The 24,252-nt window shown below is 42.7% G+C and overlaps 1 protein-coding gene across 1 annotated transcript in view; it reads right to left on the reverse strand.

The window, feature by feature from the left end:
• CHRDL1 (chordin like 1) overlaps positions 1 to 24,252 on the reverse strand; it is a 195,430-nt gene that overhangs the window by 15,931 nt on the left and 155,247 nt on the right. The window contains exons 5-7 of the mRNA XM_073547654.1: positions 15,052 to 15,119; positions 13,290 to 13,467; positions 6,729 to 6,923 (exon numbers count right to left, since the gene is read on the reverse strand). Of these exons, the coding sequence (XP_073403755.1) occupies positions 6,729 to 6,923; positions 13,290 to 13,467; positions 15,052 to 15,119 (441 nt within the window). The remainder of the gene's footprint in view (positions 1 to 6,728; positions 6,924 to 13,289; positions 13,468 to 15,051; positions 15,120 to 24,252) is intronic.

Raw genomic sequence — 24,252 nt, forward strand, 5'->3', positions numbered from 1 at the left:
CAAAACTGATGGATTGGAATTACCAGCAGAACACATATCAGATGCACAGACATGCTACAAGTACCTCAGCATCCCACAGGGATATGGTAACCATGATGAGGAGGCAAGGAAAGCATCAACATCCAAATACCATCAAAGGGTAAGACAGGTCCTGAAGAGCCAGCTCAATGGGAAGCTCAATATCCGTGCCATCAATACATATGCCCTGCCTGTTATCAGATACCCTGCTGGCATAGTGTGCTGATCAAAAGAAGAGGTGGAAGCTGCAGATGTGAAGACACGAAAGCTCCTCACAATGCATGGAGGTCTCCACCCTGAGTCTAGCACCCAAAGATTGTATACCAACAGAAAGGAGGGTGGTCGAGGCTTAATAAGCATCCAAGCCATCATCACAAATGAAACAAGGAGTATCCAGGAACACATCAGAAAAATGGCAAAAAAGATGGGATGCTGAGAGAATGCCTAAGGCAGCACCAACAACAAATCTGGATGGAAGAACAGGAACATGAAGCACCATGGCAAGACAAGACGCTGCATAGGATGTACCATCAACAGACAATGGAGGTGGCTGACATGGAGAAATCCTACCAATGGCTGGAGAAAGCTGGACTTCGAGACAGCATAGAGGCACTAATTATAGCTGCACAAGAGCAAGCACTAAGTACCAGATCCATAGAAGCAGGAATCTACAACACAAGACCCAAGGTGCAGACTATGCAAAGAAACCTCAGAAACCATCCAACACATAGTGGCAGGATGCAAAATCCAAGCAGGAACAGCGTATACTGAACGCCACAAGCAAGTAGCCTGAATTGTATACAGGAACATCTGCACAGCATATGGGCTAAGTCCCCCTAATTCGCATAGCACTTGTCCATATTTCTCGCAAGTGTGACTCCGGCATTATTCAAAGCGACAGGTTCCCTTTATCTCGAATTGCATAATCTACAAATATATAGTAATGGTCAAATATAGTTATCAGGTGCTAGAGTAGCATTGCATAGTATCATTTCGGAAGCTGCAGAAAATGGACTATTTCATACAAACAGGAGTTTTTTTTATTGCTTTTTGTTATTGCAAAGTCAAGACAACTAAAAATACACATGTACAATTATTTTATATAGAATTATATGACTAGGGATAATTGAAAGCCATTAGTGAGCTGCTTTTTATGGACAAAATTTTGTGACCTCAGTAACCAGTGTCAATCTTGGGTCCACATGAAAGTAGTATAACGTGCCAATGGATGATAATAGAAGAAAGATAATTCCTTTATATTAGCACAAAATCTTGGCATGGATTCTAGCTGACCCATGGAAAGTCATCAAGAATTTGACATTCTCTGTAGCCAAATAAGCTACAATTTATCCAAAATATTGAATTAGAATGTACATTAATACGATATCTACAGCTAACTGTTGTGCAGTATTTCTGCACCACTGAATTTCTGAAAAATAAAGGGTTAAGTCTTAAAAAATAAAGAAGTGATTTAGTTATTTATTTTACTCATTTCTATAGTTTCATTAATTCCACAGCCTTTACATACATTAGCGGTATGTTTTGTGTAAACTGAAGAGGCTTCGAGCACTATGTGTTGGTTTTTACAGTACGATTTGTACATTTTAGTATATACAATCTGCAACAAGCCAAAGGCTGCTCATCACACTTCTCAATTGGCTATTGGAAATGCATCATCTCCAAGGATTCTTAAGGTTTGTAAAGGATTGACTGGGCCCGCTCACTATCAGGAAGGAAGAGAAGAAATATAGACTCTTTCTCTGCAGTAGTGCTCCCTCTTAGTACATTACACCAGGGGCGGACATATCATTGGTGCAATCTGTTCAGCCGCACAGGGGCTCAAGATGTAAGGGGGCCCATTTCCACCTGAAAAGCAGGTGAAATTTTGCATTATGATGAGCTCTTGGACTGCTATGTGCCCACGTAGCGATTCTGAAGCAGAATAAACCTGAGCAGATTCGCACACCCTGCTCCTGGGAAAACGCATGCGTTTTTTGACGCGCTTTTTTAAGCGTTTGTCAAGCGTTTTTGCCCATATAATTGATGGTACGCGGAATCGCGTGCGATTCCGCAAAATTAATGAACATGCTGCGTTTTTAACCGCTAAGCGTTTCCGCAGCGGTTAAAAACGCACCATTGGCACATGTGCGTTTTTCATTAAAAATCAATTGGATGCTTTTCTTAAGCGTTTCTGTAGCAGAATCGCTTGTCTAAAAGCGCTGCAGAAACGCTTAAAAAACGCTACATGGGCACACAGCCTTAAGGGCCCATATACTGTTCTTGCACAGGGGTCCTTTTTGGTCTGTGTCCGCCAGTGTATTAATACTTTTTGGGTAGGATGTTATAATGACAGATATATACTGGCCGTTCAACTATAGTAATTATGTAGTGATAGTAAAGAGCATTAGACTGGCTCGGTGTAGATTAAAGCAAATCTGTCACCTGTTTTGGCCACTATAAGATGTGGCCACTGCCTTTCAGGGCTTATCTACAGCATTCTATAATGCTGTAGATAAGCCCCCAATCCGACCCGTTGAGGGCAGACCTGTCATGATCCAGGCCAGGTTTTGTATCCTGTCTTCCTTTCCCGGTCTGATCAAGTTAAGGGTTAACTTTTCTCTGCCTTGTTCTGACGCCAGGCAGGCTATTTCTCTTCACTGCATCCTGCAGGCGGTGTCAGTTATAGTTTCTTCCTATGGCGTGAGTAGCTGACGCCGTGTATACCCTGATTTGTCCGTTTGCTGTTGCTGACTTTACCCGTGTCTATTTTGTTCCCCTCTTCCCATCCCGACTCTGTGTTCCCCCTTTCATGCTTTGGACTCTCTGGTATTTGACTTGGCTTGGACCCTGACCTGCTATTTGTCTCTTGTCTTTGGCATTTCTGCTCCTGACTGGTACTGACTCATTTGGCTTGGTTCTGACTCTGTCTTTCTTTATTCCTTTGGTACTGCGCTACAGACTAATATTGACCCGACTTGTTTGACTATCCTGCTGCCATCTGTTGGTAGCCTCGCTCCTGCACTACAGGTCTGCTCTTGCTGTGTGCAGTCCTCCCTCCACTCTATTGCCATCTAGTGGAGCTTTCATCTACCTGCATAGCAGCAGCGTGACAAGACCAAAGTACTGCAGTGCGCAGGTGCCAGGAAAGGTCAGAAAGGCCCACTGCCAGCACACTGCAGTACTTTGCTCTGCCCTCAAAGTACGCCTGCGCAGAAGTTCGATACCGGAAGCGATGAAACAAGCAGGAGGGCGGCATCGCAAGAAGATGGGAGGCGCCGGACCCGGACCTGCGATAACCATCGGACTAGACCGCCCCCCGGGTGAGTATAATAAAACTTTTTTCTTATCTTGCAGATCGGATCGGGGGCTTATCTACAGCATTATAGAATGCTGTAGATAAGCCCTGAAAGGCAAGGGTTGCATTTTATAGCGGCCAAAACAGGTGACAGGTTCCCTTTAATGATTGTCCATGCTCAGATACTACTTGTAGTTCAGGATGGTGACTAATTGGCTATACTACAGAAGCCCTAAGATGACATTAGGTGACAATAAGTGAAAATACAGTAGTTAAACACTTCACAAAATTAAAAATAAGAACATTAACAATGAAAAGTTGATGAATTTTGGAAGTCACAGGATCAATAGATAATGATATGCAAATAATGAATAAAAGGAACCAACATTTTCAAAACGTCTCAATTTATTCAGTATTGAGTATCTGAGTATCGGTACTATATGCAGTAAACACAGGCCTTGGCTGCTATCAATCAGGTTAGTAATAGTTGTCTGAGGAATGTCCTGCCACTACCCTGTTTCCCCAAAAATAAGACACCGTCTTATATTAATTTTTGCTCCGAAAGTTGCACCATGCCTTATTTTCGGGGGGGGTGTCTTATTTTCATGAGAAACATTCCAGTGTGCTGTACCCTTACATAAGAAACGTTCTGTAGCGTAAAACCAGTAGTCAGACATATAGACCGTTTAGCAGAAAAGCAGACAACAAATCAAAGTAACACACTACGGTACGGTACTGTAATTGCTTGACTCCCACACAGGGCCACAAAACATAAGGGCTCTAAAATGGCTCCCACACACTTTCTGGACACTGTACCGCTACCGTAACAATCACCCACAGCAGTTCCTTTACCGTAGCAGCCCCATCATCATTTTGCAGCCCCAAATATTCCCATCATCCCATTGCAGCCCTCATCATCCCTTTACAGTCCCCAATACAGCACCCCCATCATTCCATTACAGCCCCCATCATTCTACAGTACAGTATTGCAGCCTCCCATCAGCCCACATCAACCCACTGCAGCCTCCCATCATCCCGGTATCCCACTGCAGCCTCCCATTATCACAGTATCCCACTGCAGCCTCCCATGTGTGTACCGTACACACACACACAGACACACACACACACCCATACACAGACACACACACACCCATACACAGACACAGACACACTTTCACTTTCTTACTGGTTTCCTCCGTGGTGCTGCTTTCAGTGCTTTGGTGGTGCAGGAGCCCTGGGCAAATCAGAGCACAGGAGCCCTGGGCCAATCACAGCCCAGGAACAATCAGAGGCTATGGATGACGTCAGCTGGCCCATGGTTTCTGCGCTGTGATTGGCGCAGGGCTCATGGGTGGAGATCGGCACACAGCTCCGAGGCTGTGATTAACTCCTGTGAACAGCGCGGCTGCAGTGGCGGGCACCGGAGGGCACCGGACAGCGGGGACAGCGGGAGTGAGACACAACTGCATGCCCCATGCACAGAACAAGGTATGCCTTATTTTCGGGGGGTGCCTTATATTAGAAGGCACAGTGCTCCATCTAGCATGCCTTACTTTCGGGGGGCGCCCTATTTACGGGGAAACAGGGTATGAATGCACTTGGGCAAATCATCAAGATTTGCTGCCGGCAGCTCCCTTTGAAATTGTTGACCTATGACGTCCCAGATGTGCTTAACAGGAGACAAGTCCGGAGACGCTGAAAGACATTTAGGCCACGCAGGCTGCTCACAGTAGAACAAGCAGCACTTCAGAGAAATGGCGGTGCCAATAGTTCCCCAATCAAATCAATGTACGCTGTTAATGTACCTGGAATGAAGAAAAGAGGGGTCCAGGTGTAGGGGAGGTGGACTGACGTATGGACCTGTCTGCAGTGGGAAGGTAATGGTATAGTGTGCTTTAGGTGGACTGTTGCATTTATAGATGGGAGACAGCTGGAGATAGGAGAGATGGGTGTAGTACTACAGTTTGGCCACAAGATGGGAGTAGAGAGAGTTGTGAGAAATTGACTTAACATCAGCTTATGGCTACGAAACCGCACAGTCATGGGGGGCAGGGTTACAGGAACTCTGGGAGGAATCCTCTAGGAGGGGGATAAAAAGCAGGTAGAGAGTTCTAGAAGCGGTCAGTCCAGGGAGAGGAGCTGAGGAGAAGAGTAGACCGTAGGAAGAGAAGTACAGTGGTGAAGCTCCAGAAGGGACTGACATCTGAGACAGTCAGGGGGTGGCCCTGACAAGAGAAGCCGTAGACGGAGAGAGCCTGGGGGTACCACAAGATGGACTCGGGCAGGCGAAGCGCTGTACTGGTAGGCCTACGGCAGCTGCAGTGAAAGAGCCGCGAGGGTCGTCATACAGAAGTAAGAAGGAATCGAAGGTACCCGGCCTGTGTGCAGAGAGTGTCTAGCTGCTGCTGTATGTTGCTGCAGTCGTCAAGAGGATGGCCAATAAAGAGGACCTGTTGGACGCACTTCAGTCTCCGTCTCAGTCTGTTCGCGGCGGTAAGAGGATCACCCCCCCAGCCGGTCACCCTACTACACAGCTATTAAATATTATGCCCCCAACACCATAAATCAGGGAGTAGGACCATTGTGAGATTAACTCGTGAAGGCCTTTTTATGGCATTGCCCAAGTCTCCACACCATCCTCACTATGCAACCAAAAGAAAATTGGACTATTTGCTGAAGAGAATAGATTTCCATTCCATTCTTGATTTTCATATTGTTTTGCACCATGATAGCCTTTGATGAGGAATGTGGTCAATGGAATACTTATTGCTCGTAACCCAATCTCATGAAAATTGTTTGTGATGGTTTGTTCAGACACTATTTGATGCATTAAGCTTGGCAAGTGATGTCCAATTAACAATACTGAATGAATCAATCATGAAACCAGTGATGCAGCCATTTCTCAAAGTCTCCCAGGAGCCATTTATCAACCAAACAACACCAGGCCTAAATGAGCTATCATGGCTTGCAGCGTCTCTGTACTTGTCTCCCATTGAGCACATCTAGGATGTGATTGGTCAGTAATAGCACAATGAGCAGCCAGCAGAGGATCTTGACAATTTACCGAAGTGCATTCAACATGTCAGAATATTCCTCAGACATCCATTGATAACCTCATTGATTACATGCCAAGGCATGTAAGGTTACATGGATGAAGACTTTAGCTTGCCACTACATTATAACTTATTATAGTAGGGCCATGTTCACACGTTCAGTATTTGGTCAGTAATTTACATCAGTATTTGTAAGCCAAAACCAGGAGGTGATGAAAAAAAGTGGTGATGCGTTTCTATTATACATTTCCTCTGATTGTTCCACTTCTAATTTTGGCCTTAGAAACTGTAAACCAACCACTGTTTATTGCATTATTAATTGACCACTACTGTTCTTTTTGGCTTACCACTTCTTGACTTACCTGGACACACCTTACAGCACTTTCCATCTATTTTCTGAGGATATTTACAAGGGTATTTCTCTGGGCAGCTAATTTTCTTGCACTCTTGTTTCGTGAAGTTGCATGTACACAGCACACATTCCACCACTCCGAAGGCTCGCAAGCTAGGGTGCCAAGACTCTCCGTGGGAGTATGTTTTCCCATTGGAGACACATACTGCAAGGAACAAGGCAAATATAAACAGATGTTGCCTGAGACCTGCCAATGCCCTGAAGAAATTTATTATGATATAAAATTAAGATGCAGAAAGGGTTCGGTGATTTAAGGGAACAATTCTTTTTTTTAAAACATCCTTCATCATAGCAAGTACATAGTGGTCCAGGAGAAATCTTCTCCAAAAATGATAAATAAAAAACAGGTTGATAATCATCATACAAGTTATGCCAGTCGGTCTTACTTAATATTCTTTGTTTAGCAAAAAGGCATACTAGAATAGATGCTATTGCCAAATACCTTGACTAATATGACATGGTATTCATCAACATGAAGCATCAACAGCAATACTAAGCCAATTTTTTTCAATAACTGAAAAAGTTAAGACCACCCTCATGTGAACGAATGAATGTAGAAAAACCAACTACAATCATTTCAATAAACAAGAGGAAAAGTATCAATATTGGTGCAATAAAAAAGAGGAATAATTGCATCTGGCAACCAAACAAATCACTGATTTCCTTTTACAAAGGGCCTTTACGATGAGACATGGAATTCATTTGCTTTGGGCAAATACTTCAATTTTTCTTTTCACCAGTTTTCATACCAGATATTTAAAAAAAGTTGTTTGCCATCAGTTTATCCTATTCAATCCTAATAAAAATACATCTAAACACTGGTGAAGTGATTCAAATCTGCGATCTTTAAATCTACAACAATTTCTTCTCAATAGAGCTTCATTTGCAGAACCCTGTTCAAGTGGCCACATCAGTAGTCTGTGACTGCCCTGGGCCACCGACACCTGTGGAGCCAAGGATCCATTAGTAACATTGATTCTGGGGGCCCACTATTCAGCTACATGCCAATTTAACATTACCATCAATGAAAAATTGACCTATGTTTATATATATAAAATACAATGAAAAAATGAATGACAAGATGCTGACTTTGTCTGTACATAGTGAATCAAGTCTATTGTGCCAACTGCTGCTCATAAAACATGAAGGTGGCCCTCCAGGTGATTCTCCTGTTCTTCTCTGCACCAGTCCTAGCCTAGCCATGTGCATATCATATCCCCAGGACAGACTTCACGCATTGGAAGGTTCTTTTTGAATATCATGTTTTATATCTAAATCATGTTACAGCTAGAGTTGAGCGACTTTGGTCGGATCGGGTTTCATGAAGCAAAATTTGAAACTGGTCCGACTAGGGCAAAAATAGTCGGAGTTTCATCCGAAACCCGACCCCAATGCAAGTCAATGGGGAATAAAAGTCGGCATTGAGTGGATGAATGTCATCGGCTCAATGCCGACTTTTATTTCCCATTGACTTGCATTGGGGTCGGGTTTCAGACGAAACTCTGACTTTTTTTGCCCTAGTTGGACCAGTTTCATCTGAAACAAATTTTGTTTCATGAAACCCGATCCAACCAAAGTCGCTCAACTCTAGTTACAGCACCAAATTGGTGGAAAATATATTTTTGCACTTGTAATATTTTCAAAAATAGAAGTCATAAAAGTTTAGTTTTATCAATTATCAAAATGCAAAATTAATTAATTAACAAAAGAGAAATCTAAATTAAATCAATTGTCATGATCCAGACCAGGGTTGGAGTCCTGTTTTCCCTTTTTCCTGGTCTGATCATGAAGGGGTTAACCTTTCTCAGACTCAGTTTTGGTTCAGGTTTGCTATTTATCGCAGCAGCGTCCTGCAGGCTATGTCGGTTATAGTATTGCCTAGGGCCGCTATAGCTGACTCTGATTGCTCTGATTTGTCCTCCTGAGTTTGCTGTATGAACCCGTGTGTCTGTTTTCCCCATTCCCATTTTGACTCAGTGTTCCCCTTTAGTGTATTGACCTCCCGGTTCTGACTTGGCTTGTATCCTAACCTGCTTCTGTCTTTCGTCTTATCCGCTACTGACCGTTACTGACCTTCTCGGCTTGCCTCTGACCCTGAGTTTGTTTTTTCTGCTTTGTGTTGAGCTACAGTGTGTTGCTTGACTTGGCCTGTTTGACTAATCTGCTGCCACCTATGGTAGTCTGGCTGCTGCATTGCAATCCTGCTCTGTTTGGGTGCAGGTCTGCGTCCACTCTACTGCCATCTAGTGGAGCCTGCATCTATCTACATTGCAGCAGCCTGACATTATAACCAACTGGCTGGGGAATTGGTGCTATTGCCAGTTCCGGATAGACCTTGGACTCATTTGTCCATGGACTTTATCACTGATCTCCCTCCTTCCAATAGCAAAACTGTGATCTGGGTGGTGGTGGACAGATTCAGTAAACAGGTGAATTTTGTACCTTTGGTGGGACTGCTTAATGCTGAAACTCTTTGTAGGTTAGGTATTACTTTGGTTTTCCCCTCGGCCTATCATCCCGAAACCAAATGGTCAGAGAGGACCAATCAGTCTCTTGAACAAATTTTGCGGTGTCTTGCCATGTCCCAGCAGGAAGATTGGTGTTCTTTGTTACCAGTGGCTGAGTTAGCCTTTAATAATCATATTTATCAGTCCACGGGTACCTCTCTGTTGTTTTGTAATTGACTTTCATCCCCATCTCAGGTTGGAATAGGGGTGTCCTGGGGCTGATTCGGTCATTCAGCGGCTGAGGGAGGTATAGAGGGAGGTCCATAGGAACATTGGGGAAGCTCAGAGCAAACAAACAGTTTGTTGATAAGCGATGATGTACAGGACCCATGGGACCCATGTTCCTGGTGGGAGATAAGGTATGGTTGTCTACCAAGAATATTCGGCTGAAAGCTCCTTCCACTAAGCTGGGTACCAGGTTTATAGGTCCTGACTCCTTACGAGGTTATTGAGGTTGTCAATCTAATTGCTTTTCGCCTTCGTTTACCTCTGTCGCTGTGGATCCCCAATGTGTTCCATAAGTCTCACCTGAAGTCATTTGTACCTTCCTCTGCTGGGTCTCCATCCCCTCTGCCTTTGGTTTCTGTGGATGAGCAGATGGAGTATGAGGTGGAATGGATTGTGGATTTGTGCATGGTCCACTGTTCCCTGCAGTATTTGGTCCATTAGTGGGGCTATGGTCCTGAGGATCAATCCTAGGTCCCAGCACGATCATTTCATGCTGATCGATTGGTTCGGGCGTTACCTGCACGGTATCCTGGGAAACCTGGGGGTCCAGTGCCCCCCCCTTGAGAGGAGGGTACTGTCATGATCTAGATCGGGGTTGGAGTCCTGTTTTCCCTTTTTCCCGGTCTGGTCATGAAGGGGTTAACCTTTCTCAGCCTCAGTCTGGGTTCAGGTTTGCTATTTATTGCTGCTTCTTCCTGCAGGATATGTCGGTTATAGTTTTGCCTAAGACTGCTGTAGCTGACTCTGATTGCTCTGATTTGTCCTCCTGCATTTGCTGTCTGAACCCGTGTCTCTGTTTTCCCCTTTTCCCGTTTTGACTCAGTGTTCCCCTTTAGTGTATTGACCTCCCGGTTCTGACTTGGCTTGTATTCTGACCTGCTTCTGTTGTTTGTCTTATCCGCTCCTGACCGCTACTGACATTCTCGGCTTGCCTCTGACCCTGAGTTTGTTTATTCCACTTTGTGCTACGCTACAGTGTGTTGCTTTATTCGGCCTGCTGTTCGACTAATCTGCTGTCACCTGTGGTAGCTTGGCTGCTGCATTGCAATCTTGCTCTGTTTGGGTGCAGGTCTGCGTCCTCTCTACTGCCATCTAGTGGAGCCAGCACATATCTACATTGCAGCAGCCTGACATCAATAATTGACATGACCGCCCTACCCTTGTACATGGTGCTTGAAGGAACTCTGCAAGCATGTTGTCGCAAACATCCGGGAGAATTACCTTGAGATCAGGGTTCTATGGGGGTCAAATTATCACTATTAGGACTCCTTGTTCTTTTATTTGCTGAAGATGTTATTTAATAATACTGGCTGTATGTTTTGCGGTCATTATCCTGCAGAATAAATTTTGAGCCAATAAGACAGCTTTCTGCTGGTGTTGTCTGGTGGATAAGTTTTTGCCTGTATTTCTCAGAATTGAGGACATTAAGAAATGGACAATATTGAAGACTGCAGATGCAGTAGTCAGCCAAGGAAATTTAGTGCAACAGATGAAAGACCTCATGCTTATGTCCCTTTGAAACTGGGAGATGTCCAGCAGTGCCATCAGCTCTGCACTGGCTGCAACCAGTGGGACCCAGCCACACCCATCTAATGTTTGGAGAAATCTGGCCAGAAATTGACTTCATGAAAGAATTGCTCCCAAAAACTACACACAATACATAGGAATTGGGATGCGGAAAAATGAAAGTAGGTGCTCTGGACTGATGAGTCAAAATCAGTCACCACAGGGCTGGAAAGCTGTGTTTCTGCAAATAGAGTTGGCGATTTGATCAAGATTAATGATACCATCAATGCTGAGAAATTTAAAGAGATACTTGCAATACCATCAGGGTGACTGCTCCAAATGTATTGTACAGCAGCCTCCCCAAACATACAACTAATATTATTAAAAATTATCTTCAGTGCAAAGAAGAGCAAGGAGTCCTGGAAATATTGTTATGGCACCTACAGAGCCCTCATCGCAACATCATCCAGTCTGTCTTGGATTACATGAAGAGATTGAAGGAGTTACCCATGCCTCATACACAGAAGATCTGTGGTTAGTCCTCCAAGATGCTTGGAACAATTTACCCGCTAATGCTCTTTAGAAGGCAAAATGTGATGGACCCAAATATTGATTTGATTTAGATTTTTCCTTAGTTAATTCACTTTGTACTTTATTAATTTATAAAAATTAACTATTAATACTTCAATTTTGGAAAACATTGTCACTTTGCAGCATTTGGGGAATGTCCAAAGCAAGCAAAACTTACTTGCATGATATACCGCACTTGATCAGGCAAGAAGTACCTGTAATGAATATACAGTAATATAACGGATGTGTGATCTAATTAAAAGATAAATTACAAAGATACCAAACATAAAGGCATAATGTCCTAGACAACCCTTTTAAGACAAACAAACCAAAATATTTTCCTCCATCACAATCTAAAATCATACCTGAAGTAGCCTTCTCATTTGAAAAGGTCCATCTAAAATATTATGGAATATTGCAATTCTCTCCAAACACGAATTTTACAAATACTACATAACTCTGCTTTTGCAGAAACCCTCGCTCCACCACCTGTCTTACTGAAATATAGATTACTGTAACTTCCTATTCTGACACCAACAAACAGGTTGGCATTGACAGTCCTTCATTATGTTATAAATTCTGCTACTGAAATCATTTGCTAGTTTTGGCCAAAATTACACCTTTTATAGTATTATGCCACCTCTTATAACTGTCTTTTACTGTATATATAACAGTTTGTAAGTTTGAAAAATAATCATTTTGTGTTTCTTTATATATTGTATATTTAGCTTTTTTTCTGAAGCTCTACTTAAATGATTTAAACAAACGTATTTAACAGAAAAGATTTCATCATTTCCAGGACCAACAAAAATACTGGGTTTATACATAATTAATATCTGCACTTTTTTTTTTTATCTATTTTACTTCCACCTTTTCTTTTTATCTCTGTGTCAATGGAAATTTTCATACAAGATCTTTAAAACATGCTGACATCTTTAGTTCATACAATTTTTACATTATTTCTTACAAATAATGTGCATAAAATACATTTGCATTCACACAGTAAATGTCACAATCTATTTTTGGATCTGTGTCAGATTCTGGATTCTCTTATAAAAACTTTTTTCCTTTCAGGTCATTGGGGGTTAATATTAGTTTTTCCCCCTGGTGGCCGCTGGTGCTACTACATGTTAGGTTAGTCTGAGTCTGGTGACCACTCCCACTTTCCTATAATAGGTCACCTGAGGCATCAGCTGGTATTGGTGATACACTTCATTTTGGATACCCCAACCGTGGTCAAGACAGGAGCTGGCTGAGAGCAGTGGTGCTTCTGCTGAATGCTAATCTGGTGCCTTACTCTGCTGCTTGGTGCATTGCAGCAGATAAAGCTAAGTTTTGTTTTTTAGTTGATTTAACCCTGAGGTGTCTGGCTTATCTTACCTTTGTTTTTTGGTGCAGTTCACTTTTTTCCCTGTCTCACCTACTGGGGAGGGGGTTGGGGGTTTAACTCAGGGCTAAACAGGAGATAGGGACAGGTCAGTGACTTCGGCCTCACTACCATCAAGTGTACCCCCAAGTTAAGGAAAGTCAGGGCACCCCCTTAGCCTGAGGGGCTGTTCAGGGGCCCAGGTTCCTCGTCCCCTGTTTTCCCACTACTGCCCCGTGACAGTAAATATTTATTGTTTCTCATAACTTATAAGACATAATTTAAAATGTAGCTATTAAAAAGTCACGTTATCCCACATTATTTGGTTGCATACCTTTGCCATGCTTGTGGTTGTTGTTTAATACTATCTGTACAATAGTTCCTGAAGCTTGTTGAGGGTCAGCGACAACTCCACGGTTACTTCTTGTACTAGGGTGTTTTTGGGCATTCATTGCCTGTCTCAAAGCGCTTGAGCCAGATGAATGGTCATAAGAACGCTGATAAGAATGGCGCTATATGAATTTAAGCACAAAAAGACATTTTATATAAAAAAACTGTGCATCTTAAACTCATTCACATTAAAAAAGTTGTTCCCGTGTACCCAAAGTGTTTAAAGTTTTTTCTAAAACTCAGTGTAGACAAAACCAAATTCACCATCTTTCCCCATCTCACTCAACTCCCCTATCTGATCAATCTATCATAATAATGACATTACACGTTCCCCTGTATTACCAGTCCGCTGCCTCAGTGTCACTCTCCACAAGGAGAAACCTTACCCCTTAGACCTCAGTTCAGAGCCTCTCACCTAGCCAAATCAGTTCTCATACTTTGGAATCACGAGGGCCAATAGCTCGAAACACCGTGTCTGCAAATTGAGATTCTGATTTGGCTTTTATCCTAAGTCATATTTCAAGACTCGTTAAAGGGTTGATTGTGACTTGCAGGATCGCTACTACCAACAGGTGGCGCTATAGAGTTCAAGTCCTCTTTCTCTCTGAAGAGGCAATTTGCACATCAGTGAAACCCTAAACTCTGCTCTGTCCTTCATAATGCACATCCAAGCCCTTACCACCTCCTGCAATATCCTTATGTGTGGCCTCCCAAATAACACTCTCCCTCTCCTTCTCTGGTCCGTCATTAACGCTGCTGCCGAATTAATTCTCCTCTCCCCTCTTTATTCCTCCACCTTCACCCTGTGCCAATCCCTTCACTGCCTTCCAATTTCCCATCTAATTCAGTTTAAATTACTAACAATGAGTTACATGGCTGTCAATAATCTCTCTCCTCCATACATCTCCAAACTATTCTCTGATACTTTCCCACATGTAATCTCTGGTCCTTTGCATTTACCTATTATTACAAATCCTCTCCATTCTTAAAAACAATTTTTTTTTATATTTTATTTTATTGTCACTGGCTCACTGCATAGGTTGCAGTCTAGAGGTAGTAGTCAACTATGTGCAGTGTTTAGAAGATCTTTCCAAAAGAGCTTGTAAGCACAGTGCTGCTGTTGGCCTGGGTTGCTGAAGTATCCTGTTAGCGCTTGATCCCTTCTTATTGGCAGTATACCTACATTTATGAGTTCCAACTTTACCCCTATTTGGTATTTTTGCATGAAATACTCCCTTCACACTATCTCATCCAGCTGTAAGCACTCCTCTAATGGCAGTATCATCTATTATTCAGTTTCCCATTTCCAGAATGGTATTGCTCAACCAGATTTACTCTTCTGTGCAGAGCTACTAAGAACAGTCACTATCTTGAGACCTGGTCTTCATAGCCATTTCCTAGACATGGTGGTAATGCACCAAGCAAATAGACAACCATGAGCCACACATTATGTGCCCGCAATGCAAAATTTTTTTTCCTATTTTTCTCCTAAAATTTGGGGTGCATATATTCCGGAGCGTTTTATAATCCGAAAAATACAGTACTTTTTCTAAAGATGAGTTTGTGTGTGTAATGTAATACAGGAACTGGTATTTATATATGCAGACACAAATGATGGTGGTTCTAGGGTCATGGGGGACCTGACAAGTTCATTTGAATACGTCTTCTACATATCAACATAGAATGATGCATCACTTCATACTTACTGCTTCTCTATTAGCTGGCTGTCGTAATGTCTCTGTTTCATGGTGCTCCCAGGACAACATCCCATCTCCTGTGGAAAAGGAAAGCAGAAGCACCTTTATTTTCATAATACCTGATAATTTCTGTACAAGCTGGTGATTTTCTGGCAGTGTGTTTTGGTTGAATGACTTTTTAAGCTTCTGGGCATAGGTGTCTCATGACATGTAGGTAGGTGAGCAGTTCATGGTTGTCTGGATGAGTGAGTGTACAAGTTTCTGCTCTTGGGTACCTGAAAAAATAAGAAAGTGCCTGCACCTAGGTCTATAGGTTAGGTTAGTATGACATAGCAAACTACAGGACATTTTTAGGTCTGTCTTGCTATTAAATCCTAATAAAAATGTCACCTATAAAAAATTATTAGTCACATCTAGAAAATAGTTTCCAAAGTGGTGATGCATGAACATATTAACTGCTTACGTTCTTTCCCTCTCTGAAGATAAATCAAATATATGATCAGAACTGGTGGGTGCATTAACAGTATGTAGCTGCTTTTTCTAAACATGGTTTTAACCGGCTCTCTCTTCTCTGTTTGGTGCTTAACCACTGACAGCATCATTCTGGATGCTTCAAATGGTTAAATAACAATTTATTAGCATCCGCAAGAATAACTGGAACTGACATGCCTGCATATAAATTACTTTTTAAAATAAATATGCACGATTATAAATTACAACATCTCCTGCACCCAAAATACCAAATATTACATTGTTGTAAACATTAAGGGTTGTTCAGTTTTCCACTCACTGACTTATAGAGAATCTATCAGCACGATTTTGCAGTGTAAAGACATGGCCTTTATACAGATCAATTTGATACCTTAGAAGAAGAATTTTGTTCCCTTTTGTTCTCCTTTAATAAGCAATTGAAGTTTTCTTCCAATGAGATATAGGTGAACAGGGGCTAGACTGTAAACTGGGTCTTCTCTTCCTGCCTCGGCCCCTCTGACCTGCTCTGGTGTTTGAAGGACAGGTCAGTGATTTTTTAATTACCTGCCTCCTGTTTGAAATCAGGTTTTGGTGGCATCATTGCCGTGGGCAGCATGTGCACAGATTGATTTCCTGGAGGTATATAAAAAAAATTGGCGCCATTAGTGGCGCATGCGCAGTCGTTTTTAAATGTCAAGTCATTGAGCCAAAATGTCAATCTGTGCATGTGTCGCCTATGGCACCAATTTATTGTAGACAAGCTGGGAAATCAATTTGCGCACACGCCGCTCATGGCCATGACAGCGCAGGCGGCAGATTTTGAACAGGAGGCTGCTCAGTGTAATATCAGTGACTTATTATTCAATCATTAGAGGCATGAGGAGAAGACCCAGTGCACAGTCCCGACCCTGTGCACCGAAATCTAATTAGAAGATAACTTCAACTGCTGATTAAAGTAGAACAAAAAAAAAAGATTTCTTCATCGAAAGTAACAAATTAATCAGTATTACAGCGTCATTACAACCATGTCTTTACATTGCAAAATCATGCTGGCAGGTTCCCTTTAAAGGAGAATACAAATCGGTAGCTGAAATGTCTTTTTGCATTTCACTTAATGTCATAATCCAACACTGTAGATCAACTGAAATAAAACCTAACACCTTATACTGCTAGAGATTATTTTTTGCAGTGAAAATTTTATTAAAGGAGTTTTAACACTATAACAAAGGACTTGTAGAGTTGATTCACCCACTTGGTCTCCCCCTAATCCTCACAATAAAGGGTTCACATCTTATTTAATTGGAGGAGTGATGTTCTACAGTCCTTCAGCCATGATAATTAGTGATGAGTGAGTATACTCTTGCTCAGGTTTTCCCGAGCATGCTCCGGTGGTCTCCGAGTATTTGGGCGTGCTCAGAGATTTAGTTTTTTTGCCTCAGCTGCATGATTTGCGGCTTCTAGACAGGCTAAATACATGTGAGAATTCCCTAATAAACATGCATTCCTCACATGTATTCAGGTTGTCTAGCAGTCACAAATCATGCAGCTGCCGCGACGAAATCTAAATCTCCGAGCACGCCAAAATACTCGAAGGACACCCGAGCATGCTCAGGAATATGTGTGTATACCCAAGTGTCTGCCTCAGTGATGTAAATACCCCAGTGTCTGCCCCAGTGATGTGTATATACCCCAGTGTCTGCCCCAGTGATGTGTATATACCCCAGTGTCTGCCCCAGTGATGTGTATATACCCCAGTGTCTGCCCCAGTGATTTTGGGAGGCTTCGCTGATGTTACTTGTCATGTCCTGGTTGGTGGGGGGTGAGTGATGTAATGGCACAGGAGAGGGTCGGAGGCTGCACACAGAAGTCTGCGCTGGCTCCTATAGATGATGATAGACCATTACCGGCTCACAGATGTTTGGTGAGGACAGGAGCCACTCTCGTTATTCTCATACGTTATCATCCCAAATGAAAACCATTGTTTCCTAGAATAGAGATGGATGTCTTACATACATTGTTCACACACTGCAATCTTTGCAATTTGCAGATTGATAGCGCAGGGTCTGTGAGTCACTGTGTGTGAGGCCGGTTTCACACGTCCTGATATTTCTGGTACCGGAAAAACCGGTACCAGAGATATCCGTGACTGAGTGTGTAATACTTGCGGCACACGAGTGGCAACCGTGTGCCGCCCATGTGCCACATCAGTACAACACAGGAGGCCGCCGGGGAAGAAGCGCTACAGTAAGCACTGTTTTCCGGCAGCGGGTGCTGAAGACAGCTCTCATCATTCTCCCCTGCTCTGCCGGCGATCGGCATGAGCAGGGGAGAATGATGAGCATTATATTAAGGTGAGAACAATGACAGCACGTGGAGGCTTTTGGGACTATTACTCCTATCAACCTACACCTGCTGCCGCTAATAACAGTGACATGAGGACACGTTTATCTAAGTTTATCTAAAGTATTCAGCATGTTAATGTTCGGGGGGGGGGGCGCTTTTTCGATGTTCACCCTGTTGGCAAAATTCCCTAGAAACTGCCCTGGCTAGAACTGGTTTACAGCTAATGCTCTACAGCAAACAGACCATATTTCTCCAGGGTTTTATATATCTTGTCAGGGTGATTTGTTCATTTTTTTCTATTTGTTTATGAATCAAGAACTGTCAATCTTTGCAATTATTCTTTTTGTATTACTGCACTGCACATTTTCTCTATCATGTTTTACACACAGAGCCTCTTAAGCAGATCTATCTTCCTCTCGTATGTGCCTTACATGCAATCAATTCACTTAATCCAAGGACTAAACTAATGGAGTAGGCAAAGAATGTGACCTAAGAGTAGTTAAGATAGAGGGCGGAAAGTGGTCAAATACTGGTCTTCAGCCAACAATGTGTCACACATAGAAAAACTGCATGGCTTTACAGTGCCACATGAATCATTTAGTAATCATCTCAAATTTTATTGACAATGTCCTACAAAGTTAAGAAGCAGGAGACAGTTATGCATGGTCAATGAGCATAACCGGTCACTGCGGCCTACTTGGCTTAAAAGTGCTACCATGGCCTGTGACATCTCCAGACTTGTCTTCCATCTGGGACATCATTGATCAATAATTGCAAAAGGAGCTGCTAGCAGCAGATCTTGATGATTTGCTCAAGTGCATTCACCATGGCATATCATTCTTCAGACAACCTTGAATATCCTCATTGATAACATCCCAAGACGTGTAACCACATGTGTTTCTGTACAAGGCACTCAAAGTTGATACTGGATAAATCAAGATGTTTTAAAAATGTTGTTTCCATTTTTTCATAGTTTGCATATCATTAACATGTCAACTAATTGTATCTTTTTCATAACACCGAGTTTTTCTTCTTGAAGTTGCATTTTCAATGTTGAGCAGTGTATACAAGTTAAACACTTCCTCTTTAATTTAGTAATAAAAGCTCCTTATGAAGGAGAGAGACTAGAGTGAGCTGGAGTTCAGCCCTTCACTGCGTCAGTTTCTCATTTTGGCAGCTGTGTGTCACTTTCGTACATCTGAGCTGAAAGTTACCACTGTGAGAGGGGGAACCCTGAAAATGTGCAGCATGTACAGTTGAAACCATAAGTTCACATTACACTATATAAAAAGACACATATGCATGTTTTTCTCAATGTCTAACATGAAATCGGAATAAACCTTTCCCATTTTAGGTCATTTAGGATTACCATAATTATTATTTGCCAAATGCTAGAATAATGAGAGAGAGAGAGAGAGAGAGAGAGAATGTTTCAATGTATTTTTATTACTTACTGCAAAGTCAAAAGTTTACATACATTTCATTAGTATTTGGTACCACTGCTCTTAAACTGAATGACTTGGGTCAAACGCTTGGCATATTCTACCACAAACTTCTCGCAATAGTTGGTTGGAATTTGGGCCCATTCCTCCTGACAAAACTGGTGTAACTGATCTAAGTTTGTAGGTCGTCTTTTTCGCACCGGCCTTTTCAGCTTTGTCCATAAATTTTCAATAGGATTGAGATCAGGGCTTTATGATGGCCACTTTAAAACATTGACTTTGTTATCCTTAAACCACTTTGTTACCATTTTGGCAGTATGCTTCAGGTCATTGTCCATTTGGAAGACCCAATTCTGCTCAAGTTTTAACTTCCTTGCTGATGTCTTGAGATGTTGCTTCAGTATTGCCACATAATCATCTTTTCCATCTTTGATGCCATCTATTTTGGAAAGTGCACCAGTCCCTCTTTCAGCAAAACATCACAACATGATACTGTCTCCCCCGTGTTTTCACAGTTGGGATGGTGTTCTTCGGTCTGCAAGCTTCTCCCCTTTTCCTCCAAATCACAAAGTTCAATTTTAATTTAATCAGACTACAGGACATGTCTCCAAAAATGAAGGTCTTTGTTCCTGTGTGCATTTGCAAACATTAATCTGGCTTTTAATGTTTCTTTTGGAGTAATAGCGTCTTCCTGGCAGAGTGGCCTTTCAGCCCATGTTGATACAGCACTGTGGATATTGACACAATCTTACCAGCTTCTGCAATCATCTTCACAAGGTCTTTTGCTTTTGTCCTTGGGTTGATATACACATGTCAGACCAAATCACATTCATCTCTGGGACACAGAATCCATCTCCTTCCTGAGCGGTATGATGGCTGGACATTCCCATCTTGTTTTACTTGCATATTAATCGTTTGTACAGATAAACTAGACACCTTCAGTTTTCTTGAAATTGTACCCAAGGATGAACCAGACTTGTGCAAGTCCACAATTCTCTTCCAAATATCTTGGCTGATTTCTTTAGACTTTCCCATGATGCTACACAAAGAAGCAGTGTGTTTCAGGTGTGCATTAAAATACATCCACAGGTGTTTCTCTAATAAACTCACATGTTGCCAAAAAACATATCCGTAGCTTCCAAACACATGACATCATCATATGGGCAGTCCCGAATTGTTTAAAGGAATAGTAATCTTAGTGTATGTCAACTTTTGACTTTGCAGTAAGAAATAAAATACCTTAAAAATTTTCTCTCTCATTATTCTGGCATTTGGCAAATATTAATAATTATGGTAATCCTAGTTGACTTAAAATGGGAAAGGTTTATTCTGATTTTATGTCAGATATTGAGAAAACATACAGATGTGTCTTTTTACATAGTGTATGTAAACTTCTGGTATCAACTATAAATACACAGGCAAGATTTAAGCTAATGTTTTATTTCATGCTGGATGAAGTTATGAAAGACAGAATTTAAGATAGATTATTGTTTAGTATGAAGCAACATGAGGAGGAAGATAGAAGCAGCAGGAAGTAATCTAAATAATCTTCTCGGCATGGTTTAGCTGATCCTGATTCTACACTATGTATACTATGTAGTAAGAGAGTCACATCAACCATTTATAAGCTGCTATATACTCTTTTAGTGGATTAATCGTTTAGAAGCAGATATGTCCTCTTTTACCTACGCGCCTGAATTCCAAAAGGTATTTTATTACATGTCTGATAATTATCAATATTTAATATTTAGTGAAATGTCTCCTGGGGGCAAATGAAGAAAGTTTTCAGCTAATTTACATTTCACTGATTAGGATGTGTTAGCAGTAGAGTTGAGCGAAACGGGTCGGTCAAATTCATAAGTCGCCGACTTTCGCTGAAGTTGGGTTTCATGAAACGAAACCTGACCACAGCGCGAGGTCGGCCAAGAGGTCTGCGACCAGAGCGCCATAGTCTCGTTTCAAATGATGTTTCCAGTGCCCTTTTTCAGCCAATGATGGAGGACGCACACTGTGGTCAACGCGATGACATGGGCATCGGTCACCACCATCTTTGAGAAGGGCATGCAAGTGATTGGCTTGCTTTGTGTGGCGTCACAGGGGCTATAAAAGGGCATGCACACCGACCGCAATCTTACTTCTGCCGATATTAGCATTAGGGAGAGGTTGCAGCTGCTGATTCTGAATAAGGGAGAGCGTTAGGCAGAGAAGAACAAAAAAACTGCTTCTGCTGTTAGCGATTTCCACTGTACAACACAACAGTTTGTGTGCAGTGACAGGAGAGGCTATATTTTTTGTGCTTCAGCTCTGTTGGTTATTAGGCTGCCTTATAAGGCTCCCTGATAGCTGCATTGCTGTTTGCACACTGCTGTGCAAACTGCTTTTTTAAAAGCAAAAATAATTTTCTTCCTCTTTTCTGCACAGTTACCAAACGTTCATTTTTCCACACTTTTGTGTGCAGCAGGCCTGCTTATTAGGATGCCTGCTGCCATACTTGGACTGAGAGCATCATTGTCAGCCTCCTAAAATCTCTAGGGAGCTTCCAATTCTCCCCAATACTATATACACACCTTGTACTTTTCCATACATCAGGCAATTTCAGCCTGTTAAATTGAGGTGTAATCTATAGTGGGCCTGAGATAATAGTTCAGCCTCCTAAAATCTCTAGGGAGCTTCCAATTCTCCCCAATACTATATACACACCTTGTACTTTGTCATACACCAGCCAATTTCAGCCTGTTAAATTGAGGTGTAATCTATAGTGGGCCTGAGATAATAGTTCAGCCTCCTAAAATCTCTATGGAGCTTCCAATTCTCCACAATACTATATACACACCTTGTACTTTGTCATACACCAGCCAATTTCAGCCTGTTAAATTGAGGTGTAATCTATAGTGGGCCTGAGATAATAGTTCAGCCTCCTAAAATCTCTAGGGAGATTCAAATTCTCCACAATACTATATACTCCTTGTACCTTGTTTTACAGTACCATATAGCTGGTGGTATTTTGGGTACATTTTTCCAAAAATGAGGAAGTATGGTGGAAGAGGCCGTGGAAGTGGGTGGGGGTTGCCAGCTGGTACTGATGGTGGTGGGGGTGGTGGTGCATCTGCTGGTAGTGGCAAAAGCACAATAGCACCTAAGGCAGGAGGTGTTGAGTCTGCGTCATTGTCTGGCTCCACAAGGCCTCGAAGGCTCCCTTTTCTGGGAGTAGGTAAACCGCTTTTAAAGCCGGAGCTTCAGGAACAAGTTTTGACTTACATTGCTGACACAGCCTCCAGCTCTATCGCTTCCTCTTCTGAAGTTTCAAAAAATAAAAGCACTGAGTCGTCAGTGGAGGCTCCTGGTCAGGAATAACACCTTTCCTTGTGTCCTTCACCCCTACCAAAAGTGAAGGATGCGGCAGGCCACACTACAGATTACTCCATGGAGCTCTTTCACATACCATGCCTGGGTTATCAAGTCAAATCATGAATTCCCCAGTCCAAGATGAATCGGACATGGAGTGCACTGATGCACAGCCACTGCTAGATTTTTCTGCTGGTACATTCACTCAGAGCACTACATTGTCCTCGCAGTGTACCGAGCCAGAATCTGACCCTGATGAAACTCAGGTGCCCCTTCCAGCCTACTATACCACCTTACACGGTGACACAGAGGAAGGTGCACATGAAATTGAAGAGGAGGTGATGGATGACCCAGTTGTTGACCCAGATTAGCATCCATTGGGGGAAGAGGGTGCTGCTGCCAATAGCTCAGAATAGGAGGAGGAGGATCCGCAGCAAGCATCGACATCGCAACAGCTGTTATCTGGCAGGCCCGTAGCAGTCCAAAAACGGTTTACAAAAACCCAAAAAGTTGCAGGACAGCTTGGCCAGACAGTCAAATTAGCACTGCGTGCAAGGCCTCAAAATGTCTTCCATAGTAGGAAGAGTGTGGCACTTTTTGAACAAAATTCTAATGATCAGGCAAAGGTTATCTGTAAGAAGTGCGCAAAGACCTTTACCCGAGGGAAAAATCTGAGAAATTTGAATATCAGTTGCATGCTTAGATATTTAACCACCATGCACTTGCAAGCGTGGATGGACTACCAAACCTCACGTACCACATGTGCACCTGCTCCGAATGAAGGCAGTCATCAACGCTACATCGCTTCCCCCACTGTAAGCCCACCAGTTAGCACACCACCAGCAGCAAATGTTGAGGTGTCGTCGCAAGGCCAAAGCAGTCGGGGAATCACAATGTTATTGCTATGAAAGACTGAATCTAGGCCATCAGCAAGACCACCAACACCATCACCATCCCTCTCTCAGTCTGCCATGTCCACCGCTAGTTCCACCATATGCAGCTCTCAAGTCCAGCTCACCCTACCAGAGACTCTCAGTAGGACAAAAAAGTACTCATCCTCTCATTCGCGTACACAGTGTTTGAATGCCCACATTGCCAAACTAATCTCGTTAGAGATGATGCCCTACTGGTTGGTTGAAAGCGAAGCTTTCCGCGAGCTCATGGCTTACGCAGTACCACGCTATGACCTACCCAGTTGGCACTTCTTTTCTCGAAAAGCCATCTCAGCCCTCCACCTGCATGTGAAAGACCGCATTGTCCATGCACTCAAGCAATCAGTGAATGGAAAGGTGCACCTCACAACAGATGCATGGTCCAGTGGGCATGGCCAGGGATGTTATCTGTCCATCACTGCGCACTGGGTTAATGTGGTGGATGCAGGGTCCACAGGGAAAAGCGGCGGTGGGTCAGTGCTGCCTAGCCCACGGTATAGGAAACAGTTGGCTGTAGGCATTCGACCTTCCTCCTCCTCCTCCTCCTCCAGAAGCGAAAGCTCATCCACAGAGTGCAGTCGCACGAGCACTCCATCCGCAGCTGCCAGTGTTGCACATGAGGTGTCCCACTATCGAACAGCTAGAGGTAAGCGTCAGCAGGCTGTGTTGAAGATGAT

This window comes from Dendrobates tinctorius, unplaced genomic scaffold (assembly GCF_039654945.1).
Source record: "Dendrobates tinctorius isolate UK_male_01 unplaced genomic scaffold, ASM3965494v1 ptg000154l, whole genome shotgun sequence".
NCBI lineage: Eukaryota > Metazoa > Chordata > Amphibia > Anura > Dendrobatidae > Dendrobates > Dendrobates tinctorius.